This window comes from Mycetomoellerius zeteki, unplaced genomic scaffold, assembly GCF_001594055.1.
Source record: "Mycetomoellerius zeteki isolate Tzet28-1 unplaced genomic scaffold, Tzet1.0 scaffold51, whole genome shotgun sequence".
NCBI lineage: Eukaryota > Metazoa > Arthropoda > Insecta > Hymenoptera > Formicidae > Mycetomoellerius > Mycetomoellerius zeteki.
This window is the reverse complement of record NW_017257512.1, coordinates 840,757-861,762: the sequence shown is the minus strand read 5'-3', so window position 1 is coordinate 861,762 and position 21,006 is coordinate 840,757. Positions and strand designations below refer to the sequence as shown.

The 21,006-nt window shown below is 35.2% G+C and overlaps 1 protein-coding gene across 2 annotated transcripts in view; it reads right to left on the bottom strand.

Annotated features, from left to right (window-relative positions):
• Nucleotides 1–8,243: 8,243 nt before the first annotated feature.
• MESR3 (misexpression suppressor of ras 3) overlaps nt 8,244–21,006 on the bottom strand; it is a 46,724-nt gene continuing 33,961 nt past the window's right edge. For both annotated transcript variants that reach the window (XM_018455732.1, XM_018455733.1), the window contains exons 2-4: nt 10,429–10,689; nt 10,042–10,254; nt 8,244–9,563 (exon numbers count right to left, since the gene is read on the bottom strand). In XM_018455732.1, the coding sequence (XP_018311234.1) occupies nt 9,225–9,563; nt 10,042–10,254; nt 10,429–10,683 (807 nt within the window). In that variant the 5' untranslated portion in view covers nt 10,684–10,689 and the 3' untranslated portion in view covers nt 8,244–9,224. The remainder of the gene's footprint in view (nt 9,564–10,041; nt 10,255–10,428; nt 10,690–21,006) is intronic.

Sequence of the window (21,006 nt, the reverse complement as noted above, 5' to 3'; positions counted from 1 at the left end):
CATTCTGGCAGCTTGAATCTTTCAAAACCTTTTCTGTTTCCTCGAATTATTCATGAGCATTCCGGAGAAGCAAGATGTCGCGTTGCTATCTGAATATAGATAGCAACAAGATAGTCCTGCCGTACCATCAGTTTATATCTTTACATATATTTCTATATCTCTCCGCATCTAATATATCAATTTTCATTAATCTCAAAATGTAGGAAATGTATCTAGCCAGCGAGTGATTTCAGTCTGACGTGAAATATTTTAGCAGCATTTAATGCATCTTCCAATTTAGCGTTATGAGCAACTGACTTCGTTATATTGCACGTTATATCAACGTAATTAGGATTTAGACGTGATTACGCGCCGCTACAAGAATCTGCTCCACTGGAGGAGCTTAATATTAGTTCTGCTAAGAGTTAGCGATGCGCATTTGGTTTGGCAGGATTATATAAGACCGCACTGCGTTGATGTTGCATCGGTTTGCTCATTTGCAGCATTTGAGCTACGCGGTGAAGAGTTGGTTTCGAAATAATCGCCGTCAGTTTCCAGAGAGTGTCATATACCCAGAAAATACTTCAAAACGTATGTATATCTCTCAAATGCAAAATTAATTAAGATAGATGCAGCTTTCAGTTATGTACATTTCCATTTTGTATCCATTTTCTCTCTCTCTCTCTCTCTCTCTCTCTCTCTCTCTCCTTTTCTCTCTCAACTTTCGAATAAATTAGCATTTTTTGTTTTTATAAATATTTTTACAGTAATATTTTTGATAAATATTTAATTTTTAGCAATAATATTACACAATAGCACAATTTGTACAGAAATATAGTTTTCTATAACAACGAATAATAATGACATTAAAAGAAAAATCATATAGGTCAAATAAGAGTCAAGCGCATTGCAGCTAGTGGAGAGAAAATTAAATCAGTTATATTTAAAAATACAATAACTTTCAAATTTTTCGGGTCATTCTCAGTGAAAAATGCTATAATTTATAAATCAGATTTGTTTCTCGAGCTCCAAGTGTAAATTAAATAATAAGAATGTATCGTTCATTCTTTTGTAATCAGTGTGAATGATATATTCATTCTCTTAAAATTCATTTTTACATTTAGAGAAACAATCTGATTTGTAAATTATGACATTTTTCATTAAGGATAGCCCGAAGAGAAGCTGAAACGTTTGCAAGTTGCTGATATTTCTAAATATAACTCCATTAACTGCGTTTGACTTTTATTTAACCCTTTTCTCATTTTTAAAAAATTTTTGATTATAATAGTCTTTTATTTAATAAATTTAACAATAAAATTGTAAGGAAATTCAACATTTAGATTCAATTAGATCATTCCATTTAATCATTCGAAGATGCAACATTTTTGTGCTGAAATATTAATATAGAAATAAATATAAATTATTAGGCATTACAATTCATGCATGATTTATCATCCACTTTTCGGCGACGCGTCAGAGATGCGTGACGAATATGAAATATATAAACGATCATCGCGTGCCATCATGTTTCCATGGAGTTACATGACCCGCATGCACCGCGGTACGTCATTTACGCGCCCGCGTTATTCATGCTGTTCGTCGAGTGTCACGCACGACAACGACGAATTTCATAAAATGCTGCGATCACATGAGAAACAGACCTTTTCTCGGTAGCGAAGAGATCGAGAAACGCGCGCGGATCGTAAATTCAAGTGAGATCTACGACGGAGCTTAGCGCCCAAGTCGATCGTGATCACCGGCGCGGATCGAGCCGCGAGATTAATCTTGCGAACGATTTACGACGGTCCCGCGTGAGATCGATCTCGTCGGTCTCCCGACGAATTAGGAATCGAGGATTGATCTAGCGCTGTGAAACGCGGCTTTCAAGACTGCCGTTGAAAATGACGAACGTTCCGCTTTACGATAGAAACCCCGTATGTCGACACTACGATCTTGAATCTTGATACATTTTACGTTATTCGCGTTGAATTCGAAACGTTTATCAGGCATCAGGTGTGAATAATCTGCAATAGTATAAAATGCACAGAATAAATTGGACAGAAATAAGATCAGTTTTATAAATATTGAATGGAAAATAAAGTTTGTTCTCTTTGGCCTGTTTATAGTATATGTGTTTTAGGATTTGCGTAAATTGCCTGTAATGCTTCTTAGTTTTGCTAACATTTTAGAACGAGAATATTCAATACTGCTTCGTCCTTACTTTCCCTATGCACATTGCAGGATGTTGACAAAGCCAGTTGCCGCATATATACGACGCAATAAGAATATTAATGCGTTTTCACGTGCGATCTGCTATCTCGCTTAGGAATGTAGGTTTTGAGAGAATCGAACGACGCCAACCGAATCGAATTGACAATGAAGATGTATGCGTCCGTTTGTAATTCCGAGTGCGACGACCGAGTCGGTTTTTGCATACAATCCGCGCTTTGTCGACGAATAATTAGCCACTTGTTCGTCAGCGAAGTGCTAATCGATCGCACCGCATGATCGGGCCAACTCAAACTCATCTCGCGCCAATGAACCGTGACCGGAAACTTTGACGAGGTTGACGAGGCGTGAGTTTTAGAATTGCAAATTGCACGAACCGCGTGATTCTCTTTTCTTTCTGCAGCAGCATAAAACAAATGTCCTATTTAGCGCGAGAAAATTGATTCACGTCACATAATCGCGAATTTAGCGTAAATTCTTCGATCTGAGGAGATATTCAATTTTCAGGCTTCTCTTTCTCTCTCTCTCTCTCTCTCTCTCTCTTGGTATCTCGCATAAAATTATTAAAAATCGGTTGCGATTCAATTTTAGAACATTATTAGTTAGAGAATCATTTATTTGTTAAAAAATAGTATAAAAACAATAGTATAAAAACATTTTTATACTTCAGGTTAGATGCATGTTAGATGAGCCATTAGCCACGTGAAAATAGTTACTAGTTACGCACGATTTATAGTGTCTATGAAAGCATATCTAGCGTCATTGAAGCTCATATTAAGAGTATTTTGCCGCAAAGCACGATTAACGTAAACATCATGTAAATGTCAAGCATGCATATGTAACGCTTTGATGGCCGTGTCAAGCATGCATATGTAACGCTTTGATGGAAGGCCATACACATATCCCCAAAATTGACAGCGTTAATGACATTAAATATCCCAACCATTATTTTACAGGCATTCAAAATCTAAATAAAGAATTAAGGATTCCGAATTCTTTACATTACACTCGATCGTTTCTTTTTCTTAGCCGCAACGTTTATTCGTTGGCTCATGGAGGATGAGAATCAAAACATTGATCGATCATTAATTTTATGAGGATACTGCCGATGGTATCCGCCCTCTTGAATAATCGCTGTGGGATATCAGTGCATTGACTAGCATACTAATTTCAATATACGAAACGAGCTGTTTTTCTGGGGAAAAACCTTTTTTTATAATAGTATATAAATTATATACGCGTCTAGTTAATAACTGTTTCTTTTTTATTTGACCATGCTGTGATTTTTTTTTCTAACATTTGTGCGTGTATAATAATTTTTTCCGAGTTTGTGCATGTATAATAATCAGTATTAAGTATTGTATTTTTTCGAAATATTTCTAAAATAATGCTAGCATCATACACACCGCTTTTTAGTTACACGAATATATAAGTATATAATGAACAAGCGCATTAGGTGAAAAGCTTAATTATTCACATTCAAGATGCCTTATCATTATATCTACTCGAATAAGTGGAAAAAAACTTAAATTTATCGCCTCTGTTATATATCGTCTTTAAATATATAATTCAATTTGTAGCGTTTATCAAATATTAACAAACATACACACAAATAAATTTCCAAATTAAATTTTCAGAATAGTTAAATTTAATATAACTAAAACACACAAAATTGAAAAATTGTATTAACGGATTTTTTTCTGTAAATGAATTATTGTCTGTGAATATTGTTCTACATGTTTCACGGTTTTTATTTAATAAATTTAGTAAAATAAAATTCAACGAAATGATATTTTCATATTAACTGAAAAATACATTTGTATTTGGATCCATATAACTATACTTTAATATATTTTAAATATTGTTACATCTTTTAGAAACTTTGTCATGGATACTATATACTTATTTATTCTAGAAAAAGAATAATCTTAATTAAATTCCTCTCTTTCGATTTTCGTTAATTTAATAATTTACAGTTTTCTGTGGATAAACGTAAATCGTTTTTAAGGGCCATTGTGCTAAGAACTTTCCCATCTAACATTCAAGAACAAGTGTATCGTATCCATCCACTCTTTCGCGCCCCTTCAACATCCACCCACATGATCACGATCGCTTTGATGTACATCCGACGATTCTCATAAACAAGAGAGGACGAGATACACGGGAGGCGGCACTGGGTCTCTCATTACTCGGTTCAGGACCTGGCTCGACAACCGACCGATTTCATATCAGACGCATCTATCTGGAGCACCCAGATACATAGGCGGTCTCCTCCTATATGTGATGAGTACAAAGTACAAGCGCGTCAAAACGTGAGATACATATCGCGATTTTGGCAGTGAGGTGGTGTGTGGTAATATATTTGCGGACCATTATGATTTATTCGCCATAGATCGATATGAAGGAAATATCTTTAATATGTGTTATCGTGATTTATCGATCCTTCTTACAACTACAGGCGTTTAAGTATCGGTTTTCATAACGAATAATATCTACATAAATCGCAATTATTAGCTTATAGGAATATTAGTCTTTTCTTCATTTCTGATTTTGAAACAAATAAAATTAAAAATTATTAATAAAATTTTACGATAAGTTGAATGATGCAATTTACATCCACAAATTTGAAAAGAACTTAGTGATGTTCCATTTTGCCTCACATTAAAAGAGTGGAACGTGAAATACAGTAAAATCAATTGAACTATTTTATGATATTTGTTATTCAAAACATTAGTCTTTTACTAACGATGTCTAAAATGTTAATCGACTGTATCATCATAGATGGAATTGGTAGAATATTGGATAGTGATATTCGGATAAGAGATTTTCATGGTGAACGTCAACGCCATTCGATAAAGTTGGTATCTGCAGAATCTCTGGAACTGATTAGTCAACAAACACCATGCTTTTATCTTGTAGCAAGTATATAATACCGAATAATGGTATACTCACCGATGAGATAGGAATGGAAAATAATTGTCATTGTATCCACCGATATCCTATCGGCAGAGATTATTATAGAATAAGAATAATGAAATAAAAAAAATTTCTCTTCTTTTTTCTCTTTTATTTTAATGAATCAAGAAAAACATGCATGATTCTAGCACAAATTAAATTAAAAATTTTACAGGGATAATTAATCCGTATAGAATTTAAGATAACAGACCTGAATTTTTAATACATTCATTATGTACATTTATGAACACTTACTTTTTAATAATAAATGATTAAGCAATAAATGGTTGAGGAAAATTAGAAAACAAAGATGGAAAACAAGATGCAATATGATTTAAAACTAACAAGAAAAATAAAAACGAGAACAAATTATACATATACGTAGTTGATGTAGATGAAGTAAAAGCGAAAACTAAAATTCAATATAAATTTAAGGGAAATCAGTATGAATATAATATTTATATAATAAATATACGTTCTTATTTTTTCGCATTATGTTTACACGAACTTATTTCACAATCTTCCATATATCTTTGTTTAATTATGAAATAAAAAGAAGGAAGTAAAAGTAGTTTACGAATACGTTAAATTTAAAAAATGTAGAAATAAATTATTATATATTTTTATTTAATTTATAGACTGTTATCAGTAATGATAATTTCAGAGTTGCATTTATATGAAAAAAATTTTTAGTTAATAATTTACAAGGTAGTAAGTAAACCTGGACAAATATTTTTTGTTTCATGAAGTTACTATTTATTAGCACAATTATCGTTACATAGAATATTCATAAACTTATGTCTCCAAGTGATTGATTAATGCGAATACATGTTACAAAACGTAACGATACAAATACATATATTTATATCACAGTCGTAGATAATGAAATTAGTATTAATTCGAAGTTACGGTATTTATTTAAATGCCTAGAATAATCGCCCAGATTTTCTTCTGAAAAAAACTTACGACTCACGTGACACAAAGTGTACGTATAAATCCTGCAAAAAGCATTACATCTCGGATATAATATGATAAAAAATTCTTCCGGGCGAGCCTAACTTAGATGTAGTGACACGCTAATTAATCTTAATTGCTAAAAGTTTGATTCGCAATGGATATAAAGCGAAACACGCGTGCGCGTTTCTCCGCCCAGCGAAACGGAAGTTTCGAAGCGATAAACGAGGATGATACTGAAGGGACGTTCGCGTATATGATCGCAAGGATAAAATCAAGTTTTAATGATCACTATTACTACATAGGTACATATTGTTAACTGTGCCTATATTCGCGGGATGGTGAAACCAGTCTTCTTACGAATGTCGTAAAACGACATTCTTGCGCTCTCGGGAAGAATACTTATCTTCATTTTCAGTTATGGACCAAGTACGTCTAAGTGAAATAATACGAAAGAAAGATTGAAAAGAGCTACTTCAATATGAAATTAAAAAGATATAATCAATTGTATTAAAAGAATATTTATGGAGAACTATAAGTTTGAGATATAAAGTTAAATTATCTTTGCAAGGATAACATTTACACTGCAATATGGAACGTCCCAGTTTGACCCATGAACGTTTAGTTAAAAATCAGTTCTTTAATATTATTTCACTTGGATAGAATTGATGATTGTAGATCTTCGTAGTTTAACATTTTATCGAGCGTACATGTTGTCGACATCAAGATCGAGAATTTCTACCGAAATCTACGGACACATTAACGACTCGAGGGGTAGGAAGTAGGATTTGCTATAAATGGACACGTCAATTCGACTACTCTACCTAATTAGTAATCTAATTAACATCGTAATGTGTTAAGCGAGCGTTACGAGCCTGGAAACACGCTGGTCAATTTACTGTAATAGTCTTAATTACGATGTGGACTGTCTTTTCAAATCTTGTGTCAAGTGGAAGCGCATGATACTCGAACCTTCGAATATCAATTAATTAAAATCTGCTATCTTATTGACAATCATTGTTTTGGCACAATAGTTATTTCCAGTACTCGCCTTCGTTTTTAATCTTAGTTTATTTTGCATTTTAATGTTCGGCAGTATTTCGTTCTTTGATTTATCGACCCTATGCCGCTTACTGAAATCACGCATCAATCTTACGTACTTATAATTACGAATCCACAACATAGAGACGTTAATGACTTGTTTTACGTTAACATTCTACATTACGAAGAACTCTTCGTTTCGATTGTGTCACTTTCTTTTTTGACGTCTTGTCTAATATTATTTCAATTACTATGTCATAATATTTTGAAACGCCCCAACTCTTCGCTGATCTAAAGTCATGTTGCTGCAACGTACAGCGAATTAGCGACAGGCCTTGTCCTTCTTCAATCAACAGTAAAACAAATAGATTTTTTTCTTCAATCATGAAGATATATAATTGCCATTTCATCTTTAAGTCTTTCCTTCTGAAATTATTGACATTTTACGGTAAATGCAATTGGGAAAGCATTAAACTTAATTTTGTAACGACACAATTATTCACATCATGCTTTGAAAGTTCCTTAAACGTCGTTTTCACCGCGGCAGCGCGCGTCTTTAATTACAAACCATACGGAAGAACCGTACAATTCTTGCACTCGACAACGAGAAAGTTTTCTTTTCGCAGTGAATAGCAACAATGTGCATACAACCGATACGATGCCCCCGGAAATATATTTTGCATATATTTGCATGATTCTTTCTAATCGCATGCTCCGCTGTTTGGTTTTCGTGTCAAGGTTTCGCGTCTTTGACATTCCATTACGAAAGCGCTTGTTCTTCCCCTCACATTACATCGCCGCATTCGAATTGTAAAGTGCGACAAGACGATCGGCTGTCCTGCTTTCTTGAATCTCTAAAGATCCTTTAAAATAGGTACGTAAAACCATCGTACACGTGAAATAAAAATACAAACAAAAATTTCTCTACTTTACACGAAGTAAAAAGGCCGTAAATGTATTATATATAATTAAAATGAATCTATTTCTATCATTTACATATCATTACCTTCAATTTTTATTTTGATTAATTTTCTTTCTCTACTTTATTCAAAAATTAAAAGTTTAACACCAGATATTCATGCGGTATATTAATAATAACGAAATAATCTAGCAAAAGTGTTCTCCGGATGCGCGAGAACGTTTATCACGAATAGATCATTTATCGCCGTAACGTTCGATAAAGACTTTCTTTGTGTCTATAATAAATCTCACGACATCGATAGTTACAACTCGAAGGACTCTTCGAAGAGAAAGAGAGTGGGATGAGATTGGAGAGTTTCGCCAGAAAGCCTCGAGGATACTTTCTGTTTCGCCCGAAGCTGCAGTCAGGATTTGCAGTCGGGAACATCAATCGTAGTCACTTTCAAGAGTACTTAGAAAGATTGATGAATGTTCCGCCTTGGTCTGCGGACAATCTCGTAGTTCGTGCGCGTGACACTAACGGATTAGTCTTCGAAGAAGACACGAATCTCCTTCCTCTTATCGCATCACAATTGCTCGCGCTTCTTTGTCTCTTTGAGATCCTTCGAGTTCAGTTTCTTGGTTCCTCATATATTGGGAAGTTGATCCGGTCGATGCGCGAGAACAAGAATAACGCGGAATCGAAATTCAGCGCGACTTAATTCTTACTAACTACTAGTTGGCTGATTATATCGGGAGAGACACGAGAGAAGATAAAGATGAATTCAAGTAAAACTACAAGAGCCGCGAAGGCTCTTCGAGAAAAGTATCCGCCTTCTCTTTTTGTCGTTAAAGCTTCGTCGATATATCTCCTCCCCGTCTTGGGTCTTAGACCTTCTACAACTACTTCGGAGGAAGAGCAAGAAGATAAAAGAATTTCCGCTGGAATCCGCGGTGTCGCCTTCCTTTATTCGCCTCCCTTCGACAGCTCTCAAAATTCGCGATCCGAGACGCCTGTGTGCGAATCTCTTAACAGATTTCTGTTCTCTCGCACGCGACATTAACCGGATCCTTCTTCCTCGGTGTGATTACTTCCGAAGAAGAAGGCGGGAGTCAGGCGTCGCGCTGCGTCGACCCTATGAGAGCTTGGAGGCGTCAGGCTTGTCTCAGAAGTTCGCCTCCAGCGAGCTCTCCAGCTCGCTCAACGCTGGTACCAGCGTCTGCAGCGAGAAGTAACGCGAACGATCGGCCGCGTCCACGCTGGTCACATGCTGGAACTGACACGGCTGACTGATGTTGCTCTTGGCCGGCAGCACCACCTTCTTCTGCACTGGTTTCTTCTTCTTCTTACCCGGAGCCGATAGGCTGATGTTCTCCGGGCAGGACACGAGGCGCTCTATGTGCTGCCACAAATCATTTGCCGCCTTCGAGTTATCGAAGCTGAGCCCAGCTAGGCGAGTGTGATCCGACGAGAGACACATCGTGTGAAAGGCTGGTCCCGACACCTGCAAATATTTCGAGTGTTTTTATCTCAAAGAATGCGAAAGATCGAAGGTAATGTAGTACGAATCATATTTTTCCGTTACGAACAATTCCTTTGACGTCGCTCTAAAGATTTAAAAAATACTTGCGCGATTCATACTACGCCGTACCACTTGTATTTTATTTCGTCTGGCAAGCACATAAGAAATTTGAAACGGTATTAAATGTCCGATGCTGAAATTTAATCCTCTTTGTAATGTAGCACTCCGTAATCTATCTAACGAGATAAACAAGCTTGAACACGTAAATGAGTTATTTAGGTTGCAGTCTGTCATTAACATTACATCTCGAATATTACATTGTAGTATGAGAATACTAATCACTTGTCACTACTAATACTGGATATTACATATATTTTATATAATTATACATTTATAATAATCCTCGTTTCGAAAACATATTGTTAGAGACAAGCATGTTATGAATAATCAACGATAATACCTTGTACGATGAGAGGTTGTCAATAGTTTCACGCCAGAGAGTGAAGCAAGTACCACGTTCTGCCAATAAGATTTGAATCCGTCTCTTGGATCTTGATCGTGTCTCCCCAAGATCGAGAACTACCACGGGAATTCCGGTGAAACGGAGCTCCCACCTCTCTGTCTGAGAAGCGCTACCGAGATATAGATTCGCCAATGATTCACAGACGAATACCTGTGAATCACGAAACACAAGATATTATCTCTTAAACAATATATTCAAGCTCGCAGATATATTTTATAGCACGTATCTATACGATTTATTTCATACATCCGCTTAATTTATTATTTTTTTAATCAACGCGTTTATTATACGTGTATAGTTTATTGCATTTTGTGCAAAGCTCACTTGTGATTTTAATCCTCGAAAGAAAGTCTCGAGCTGTTCTCGTTCCACCTGGCTAACTGGATCGAGACGAGACTCATCGCTGTTCTCGGAGCTGTCACTACCCTCGTAACTCGACGTTGCGGAAGTATCCGCCTCGCCCGTCGAGGATAGCCGTCTTCGCGTGGTGCCGCTATATTCGCTGTAATAGGATGAGCTGTGTAGCGACAGATTCGACTGCAATGCGGGACAAGATGACGCATAAACTGGTCCGTTCATTGTTTTCTGCAAATAAAAAGAAAAAGGAGACGATATAAATAAAAAGTCGACTGTTTTGTTATGACAGTAAAATTTTCTCTTTTTTGTTATACACTTTTTATTACGCGATACTTTTTTTATAGGCGAAGATAAAACTTCTATGGAATTTATTGTGTAACTTAATATTCATTATGCAATATTGAAACACACTGGGTACAGAGAGGGTTTATTATTTTGCGGAGGGAGGGAAACTGCTTGCCTTCTGCGAGCGCGCACGAAAGCTCATCGATTTCTGGTACACCCTGGATTGTGCGAGCACCCTGGTACCATCCTATAAATATCCGCGACCTCTTTTATTAAGCACAAAAATTTTGAAATTTTCATCGGAAAATGGATTTGTCGAAATAAGGGTATCGAAACAAAGTTACAATCATGACACAATTTAATCTATTTACATTTTTAACTGTTATTCTAAGAATCTAGAGTTTACGCTAATATATAATATCATAACTAGTAATTACTCGAGAACGTACATACAAAAGATTTAAAAACATTTTTAATATAAACTCAATGAAGTCAATAAAATCTTAAAATTCAATAAAATGTTAAAAAATTTTCGTCATGATATTGAATAATATTAAAAGATATAGCACTGCAAATTGTTTGTTATACGTATCATTGCATATACAAAATTTACAAAATAATAAAGTCCGGTCGATGAAATTTTACGTGAAATGTGAGTACGATGTAAATGAACGAGAGGATTCGCAGGGGTGGAGGACCCCTTTACGCTCCTCCGATGTCTGACCTCAGAGGTGAGAAAAACTAGGTCGTCGACTTCGATACTATGATGACGTAAGAGAGAAAGAGATGTATATATGTATATATAAAATGAGAGAGGGAGAGAGATGCCGGCTGCCGGCTCCGTGAGAGAGCTAATCAGCCAGCAGCATCCAGGGTCGACCTACTTAATGCACGCGAGAAAAGCCCGGCCTTAATTCGATTGGCATGGCATTAATGAATCAGCCGGATGACTAATCTCGCTATATATATATATGTCATTGATTCGATTCTAGGAAGCAATTCTACTACAGGTTGACGGTGACGACGACGACGACGACGACGATGACCTCGTATCCCTTCTCATTCATTGATGGTGACGCTTTGATGCGCGATCGTGTTAACAATTCCCTGGCACTTGACGAGCGCATTCCTGTGTTACTCACGATCGTTACTAACGCATTGCTACTGATCCAGTCAAATCTAGTCTCATTAACTCTTAAACGGACGAATAGAGAAATGCTAATAAAAATTTATTTTCTTAATAAAACATAAAACGATGCAATGGGTTATGTGTTACACAGAGGATAAAATTCTCTCTCTTTTTCGTTCTTATTTATATTTCATATACTGTTAGGATATACACATTTTAATCGCATGTCACATTTGTCTCACTAAATAATAGATAATATAAAATTTTCAATTTGGGTCTATCAGATAGAGAAATGTCACATTGAACGTTTATTAGATTGTATAATCAACAGAAACTTTTTTGAAAAATAATTATAGGACGTATAGATCAATCAAGAATCTTCTTAATAATTAAATTAAATATTAACAAATATATATATAAAAAGAAATTCGAGAGCTGCTTTCTTTTCTTGAATGCATGTGATTGAAATAATATTTGAATAATACGTTAAATTATGATAAAGCATTTTCTAAAACTTGTTTTTTATAAGCTGGAAATAAATAGATATTTATTTTAAGTCAATTGACACGATGATATATATCACAACAAACCCGCATGTTTAACTAATTATTAATTGTAACTGTCAGTACAACGTATAATTTAGCAAGACATTATCTTAATTATGTAAATCAAACAGGAAAGTCCCCGTTCAAATAATATATCTATGACAGCGGTAGACAAAATTCCGTATTGTATAGGTAGCGGATTAATATTGATTTATGTAAATTTGATACGCTCGTATCGTGTTCGTGGAAGGAACATACAAATACCGGGAATACTGGTAGAAGAGCGACTCTTCCTTTCACAATCGACCCGCATCTATTGGTCCGCTACCAGAGACATCATCGGTATCATATGCGTGTGATGAGATATCACGGCGCAGCATAACGATACAAATTGAAATACGAACCGGTCCATGTCCCGCGTGCGAGAAACACACACCGGAAGTGCATTGTCCACGTTACCATAGGGGATGTGCTATTGTGATAAGAGCCCAGCTTCGTTTCGCTTCTAGATAAACTACAGATAATTACGATCGTACACCGTCGCTCTGTATTCTCACGAAGCAGGCGCGCACGCTCTCGCTTGGGAGGCAGAAAATAATTATCAGGTGAATTAATTGGATCGCAATGCAGCGGTAGACGTGCTTACGAGACTTCCTTTCTTCTTCGAATATAAAAGTATTTCAAGATTCCATAATTTTTCTTCCACTTTTAATAGATTCCTTGCATTAAATTTTTAATTGACATCAATAGGAAATTGCGAATAATAATGTTATACAAATTATAATTAATTTATTGAAAAAAATATTATATAATCGCATTAATAAAATATAATTTTTATTTAGTCAAAATTCTCCCAAACGGTGTTTATCTATTTTAGTAACTAGACAAAAAATAGTTAGAAAATTATAATTTTTTTTAAACCATTCAAAATTATGATAAAAAATATTAAATTTTGTGTCGCCGAGATTACGCGTCAAAATGTGTTCAAGTTAATTATAACTATTGATATTATAAATTAATTTCATAAATTTAATATAAAATATATATTATAAATTTATACATTTTTATATGAAAAAAAATCCTTTTCCTGAAATAACTAACATTTATTAAATGGAATATATAAACGTAAAAGCGTATTTATTTTTACTTATATAATTATAATTTAAAACGCATCAGTGTATCATTTTTATTCATATTTTTCAATGTGCTGACGCGGAAAAAATTTGCTCAGTTAAAATTTAACAAACACGTCTAAAATTTTTGTCCCAGATATGGGAGATTACGTAAGCGTTCATGGTGCGATTGCGAAAAGCATTAGAAAGTGGGACAACGTATCTTATCGCTTTGCGTCAATTAAGGAGTGATAAATAACGCGAAATACACTTATGGGAAATTCGAGAATGCGACGCGACGATGTCGGGTTAATTGCGAGTAAAATTCCATGCATGCAGGATGCAACCGGACGGCGAATCATCATGAGCAATCCGGTGGAAGTCGACGTCGCGCCGCTGTGGTAATTGTGCATCGTTAGAGACTCGAGACGAATTCACTCGTGAGTGAAAACCTGTTTATGCTAAATGAACCTTAAGATAGGGTGTAGTTTTAACATAGTTAAATTGAGAAAACTTTTGTCTCTCAGACTATATTATATTTTTAATAATTTTATTCATCGTAATGCATATTGCAATTATTCACATATAGAATTTAATAAAAAGAGCTAGCTGAGTGCTCTGAATAATCGTTTTACATATTCTATATTTTTCTAGATCCTATATATTTTATTATATATTTTAAAGAATAATTCTAAATTATACGTACATATATACAATATCAATCTTTCCGTGAGATCGATACACACATGTGTAATGCTTGATAAGCATGTGTTAAAGCACTATTTATAGAGATTATATCGTAGTAATTGAAATATTATTGATATGAGATGTTGTGTTTCGCCTAAGTGATTCTTTAAAACATAATATCGAGGTAATATCAGGATGTCACAAAATCGAGAAACTATTCTAAGTAAACTCCGAGCGATCGTTTGGTCGAAGAGATACGAAATCGCGTGGCGATTACTTCGTGCGCGAAACAGTAGACAAGTGCGTCGTCTGATTGTAGATGAAAGATTAATTACTGCCGGACTAATTAGTTTTGTGGTTGCAGCGGGGATACACGCTCGGGCTGGAAATTTATAGCTCGTCCGGTGCCGCGCGCGCTCCGTCGAGCGTAAAACGTGCTCGCAATTAAAAGTAGGTAACCCGGAGGCCTTGTCTGCTCTATTGTCGGCCTGTCCGGGTTAGAGCGCCAACTCTTCCGTGGGTCATTCGTTTTGATTAGCTGTACGTTTAATTGCTTTCTTTCGTAAGTCACGCGGAAATTTGGCGAACCTTTGTTTCGCCAAAACACCATAAATATTGGTTAACTCTAAACCGTGATTTAACTGATTCTCCATTTTTTTGGAGGGGAGAAACAGGAAAGTGAACAGACGTAGGATTATCACAAATCTCGGCTTTGAGTAAAATTTATGGAAACTATAATAACTCTAATAAATGTGGAAGCGTATTGCAAGCAATGACACTTTTTTATATTTATGAAATTTTATTATTACATTATGTGATTAAAATTTGGCGCTTTATGTAAATATTCTTCGATAATTTTCTCGTTCTTTATTTGAAATAATTTGACTGCGATACTCGAACATTTTCAGAATGCTATTTTAGGTGCGGCAATGCGTCTCGTAAAAGCCGTCCCTGCAATGACGAGAGATGTTCAGACGCGTCTCTCTGCTCGTGACACCCTTCTCAGATATTTCTCATGCCTGTTGCGTGAAACTCTCCTCCACTCTCGTCTCTTGGCAGCAGTCTCTCCTTCGCGCCGTCTCTCAGAACGAAGAGCCGTAACGGCACAATAAATGTGAGTACAAACGACAATAGGATCCATCGACACGACTTTAGCAGACACTTTCGTCTATTTCTCACTCTCTCCGTATTTCAACTTTATCAGCCATCTCGGCTGCTCTCTCCTTCCTTTTCTCTCTGCCTCTGTCTCTCACTTTCTGTCATTCTGCGCTATCTACCACATTGTCTTTTCCACCTCGATGCTCCATTGCATTCCCTGCATTATATCCCTCTGTTAGACACGTACCCCTTAGCTACCGATGCATGTGCACGCGGGATGCATTCGCGCCGCGGAAATGCGGTTGAGCGGTGCAACGACCGGCGAGAATTCCGCGCGTGACGCACTGGGAAACTTCGGAGTTCCCAATGGTTAACGTGTCTATGAACTCGTGAAAGTCCTTCATGTTACAGGGAAGCGTGTAATAAGGACAAAGGACAGGAGAAAAAGAGAGAGACAGACATACAATACAGCAGACGAGTCAAGTTCGTTAATAGAACACTGAAAAGTGGCATTGTACATTAATTCAATGTACAAAATGCATCGCCACGATAACATCACGTTGTGACAGTTGGATCGCAGGCAGTTTGCTCAGGTGATTAGATAACAGATTAAAATGTTCCTTGTATCGTTTAAGGGGAGGTTCTACTTCGGAGGGTCAAAAAAATCGATTTTTTTTTACATTTTTTGTATCTCTAAAGTGTGTAGAATATGCCTGTAAAAAATTTTGCAATATTCAAAATGTTAAAGCAAAAATAGATAATTTTTATGGGGCCATGAACCTAAAAATGCCATAAATTTTCCAAAATAACTATTTTTTTGAACAGGAAAGTGAAAAAAAGTTCGTGAAAATTGACACTTAATTTCAAATGACTGCCATTCTGTAAATTAAAAAATTTTTCAAATAAAATGAGGTTCTACAAATGGCCCTACAAATTTAATACATTTTAATAATTGCATTAGTTTATTTGTCTCAGATAAACTGTCGAGAATCGAAATTTCCCATCAGTTGGCCACGTACGCGCTGCACGCTCTGATGCACCCGTAGGGTACAGCCGCAATTTTCTACATTTTTAAAAATAAAAATTTTTTTTTGTATGTGGAAATATAAAAAACATAATGCAAAAACCATTATTTTGATATCTCTTTCCTTTCCTTATGAAAAAAATTGGTAAAAAATACATAAATTTTGGACCTCTAGATTAGAACCTCCCCTTAACGTTCTTCGTACTTATCCTGAACTACCACTACTGTGCGTCACATTTTAAAAATATTCAGTCGAAAAACGAAATGCATTTCATATGTATTTATTAAACCGCTGAAAGGAAATTAGAATATATCTCGTAGTAACATCAATCTTTTTACATTATCCTACGCATTCGCGCATGTTTCCCATTTTTATCTCTGCGCTCTACTTTTCTCGGACTTTAATTTAAAAGTATGCTGGAAAATCTAAGAGGAGCAGTGCTCTGTCTCACATTCCTTGTTATACGTAGCGTCGCGAAATATTCGAGATATTTCGCATCTTAATATTTTACGTGACAAGAAGGCAATGTCGGGAAGACGGGCGAATTAAGGCTAACATCATCCGAGTATGACAGCGACGTCGGTTTGAAAAGCGTTGCTGGTACGGCAATTGCCACGCGGCTGACGCGACGCGATGCGTGCCGAGATTAATGCAACTTTGTGACAATGCACGTCGCTCTCGTTTGCGTTATAATTACACGCTACTTAATATACATTACTAAACCAACACGTGAATACTCATCCCAGTCTTTATTTACATTCGTCATTTTCAGTTTCACGTTACAATCGTTAATCTGCGCTGTTATATGAATTTCTCGCATAATTCTACAGTAGTCGAATAATTACGGATTTAAGAAAAAAATTATAAGAAATATCTGCAATTTTGTCACAGTTTAGTACATAAATTCATAAATTCACGTGATTTGAGGTTAATAAAAATTTTGTTTTAGTTATTATTAAATATTTATTAATGTTATAATGATCATTAAGTTTGAAATTGTTGTATCAATTCATTGAATTCACACGAATGTATCTTACTCGTTAAAAGAAACAAAGTATTATAACATAATATCTTCGAATGAATTAATTGATAAATTGCCTTAATTATGTCAGGGAGAGAGTTAATAGAAAAGACGCGCTTGTTCTGACATGTCCGAAACTCGGCAGTAATTATCTCTCCAATTAAGCGTGTGACGTTGTTCACGAAAACAACTGTCGGCCCGCTGCATGTGGGATACAGAAATGCCAGACGCGTGACTACTCACGTAGTAGCGTAATTATTACGAGGGACATGAATGGCTGTAATGAGAGATGGCGTCATTTCTATCAGCAAGCGGCCGGCACTTGTGGAGAAATCGAGAGGACGAGCACTCACGGACGGATTCACTCACTTTCTCGCAGTCGTCTCTGTTTCGCGGATATTCAATCATTCATGAATCACAGCGCATGATTAATGGTGAGCGAACATGAGCGGATCGGATTTGACCCAACGTGATCTGTAAGCTTGCTAGTCTGGTTCGTTGGGTTGAATATCGGATTATTACGTTTCTCGTTAAAGATTAATATATTATAAATATTATACTTAAATAGCACATTTAAATATGAAATTGTAAAAGAAAGTATATTTTTATTTTGTGATAAAGTCAAAATATAGAAATTATAATTTATTGTTTTATAATTGTTTTTGTTTTTCACAATTTTATGTTATTAAATTTTACGTTATTAAATTAATAACTCTTAAAAACACAGAACGTGATTTTAATAAATTAAGGAAGAAAATGTAATATTTTTATGACGATTTAAACCGATATTCGTATAAACCGTTCTTATTATAAGACTACCTTACGTAATATCTTAAGATGTGTGTGCTAATACGATTCTGTTGATTTATGTTATAACTGTTGATTTATGTTATAACATCTTAAGATTGTACTTAAAAGATGATTTTAAATATAAAAACTTAGACTCTACGAACAAGCTTAATTTTTCTCAATTTATTAAAATTTATAACTTTGTTTCTTTCAGAAGCTAAATTATATAAAAAATTTGACAGGTAAAATATAATTAATTTATCTAGGCAATATATTTTTTCATTCCAAATAATATAAAATTTATTGATTATATAAATGTTAAATTTAATATGCAATAATAACTCATTTATCAAAATTAATTTAAAATGTACGAAAATATATAGATATAATATTCAGTATAAATGTATATTGTATAAAATATAATAATTAAATTTCAAAACGTCAACAAATCAGTTGTTGGTGCTCGACGCACGTTGTTTTTGAAAACGATATACGCCGTTGTGTACAGAAGGTCATCGCGCTATCATCGTACGCACAGCGACATTCGACCGAATAGATAACGGTGCAAACCTATTATTTCGCACTACCCCTCGAGATGTTATCACAAGTACGTGATTCCGAATACCAGCATCTACGATTAATTAGCAATTAGACGCGTTATCAACTATCTCCTGCGATTAATGACTTGACTGTAGTATTGAAACGATAATTATTTATCAAAACGAGTATATTACGCAATATACTCATTTATATAGTTCAAATATATTGTCAAAAGAATCGGAATAAGTGATATGAGTTCTAAATTACTTATTTTTCATTATAACATTTACGGATAATAATTGTTTCTTAAATAGTACTTGGTTTTATATACATCTCGCTTTGATTTTGCGCTTTAATTTCGACACTGAAATGTAATCCAGAGCGAGAGTGTGAAATAATACGCGAACCGCTGTAATTGAAGTAATGAAGAATAGCAGTGATAAATTGACAGTGCTCGGTACTCATTTTTTAAAACTACGGATAATTAAATTAAAATTCAATTAAAATTGAATTACACGGCATTTCGCGAGCGATAAATTTTCCCGTAGATATAATCTTGAAGATGTGTAGGTGTGCTCGGTATTCTGAAAAGCTCAGTAACTCACGGGGAAACTAACATACTCGTCGCTGCTAATTTAATTGAATAAATGAACCACAGACGATTTGTCGCGACGCGCATTAATTTCTAAAGTAATCAGACTGAAAGACTTCTAAAGTCTATTCGATTAATTCGAATCGAAATTGCGCTTTCGATGTGCTGATGAGATGGAATCTCATTGAAACGTTTCTGGGCAACGTTCTTACGCCAAATGCATCATAGCAACTCTTAAGCCTTACTCGAAATTACTAGACGTGTTCCAATTTACTCGAAATGCGAACTCATTCAATGGAACTGGATATTATCATGACTGTATAAACGGAAATGCCGTAAAATATTGCGCAAGAGATTCTTACTATAATTAATTTACGTGCGATTATAATTACTCGCGAGTGTTTTTCGCAAGTGTCGTATGAGTACAATGTGAGGAGAAGACTTCCAACAATCCTTATTTTTTGAAAGGAGGAAATTCAGAAGAAGTAAATGCCGGTGGAGCAATCTTGTTGTGAGTATTGTTTCTTGTATTCATATACATATTTTTATGTATATTATATATTGTGTACTGTACACCACTCTCTCTCTCTCTCTCTCTCCCCCCCCCCCCCTCTCTCTCCAATGTACATAATCGAATAATGTACATTTTATCATGTTATTCTCGGTTATTGAAAAGCATCTCACTCAATTGCTCGTTAGTTAATCTTACGTACTCGTATATTCAGGTTAATCGGTTAACGATTATTGCGATACAGAATTAAAACGGAATCGACGATAGGCATGAATTAACAGCGCGAGAATTATTTGTGATGCAAATTACAATCGATTTTCATAGTAATCTTCAATACTCGAGTAGGCATTCGTAGTCAATTGTCGAATGGCAAGCATCATCACTTTCTCGTGCTTGAAGTCCTCGAATATTCACGATCACGCTATCATTAATGGAAAATTATTCGTGAATTAATCTTGCTTACTGGCATCCGGCTTGGATATCGTCTGAATTGCCAACGAGTCTACATATTTCGATATTCACGAATTATAGCTATCACGTAATAGTTTGTGGGGTTTTTGAATTTTCTACGATTGATGGCCGAACATTAGCGAATCATTGAACAGTCACATAGATTAATTGAGAAAAAACACGTGAATTAATATTAAAAAAAAGATGAAGAGAGAAATAATTTATTTAACTAATTATTTAATATTTTTTTTTTTACATTTTAATTTAATATTCAATCTGTTTTTGAAACAGGTTTTATTATCGAGAACAATCATATGAGTATTTCGTTCCATTTTAATGGGAAATTAACGAAATCGTAGGCGAACGCAGAGGCAGATGGTAATGTCTGAATCAAATTAGAATGCACTTTTTTTGCAAACGTTTCGTCGACATTCTTGATTACGAGCGGATGTTTATAACGATATTATAGCGTAGGATTATAAGCTAATGCATTTCTCGCGCTCCAATCCAGGTCACGCGTTGGGGAAGTAATAAAGTTGTAAATCTTGGTTTATCGGCTCGTTTCTACGTAGTTAGTTCCCTGAAGGGAGACGTGTTTCATCACTCTTGATAAACAGGCTTATCGTAATGTAATCGATACAGATGTTTGAACGATCGTCACGTAAATTTCACGGTCTTCGATCATTGTCGGTCTTCGATCAATAAATCGGTGATCCAGATAGTCGATGAAGTTACATTTTTTTTATAGATTATAAATTATT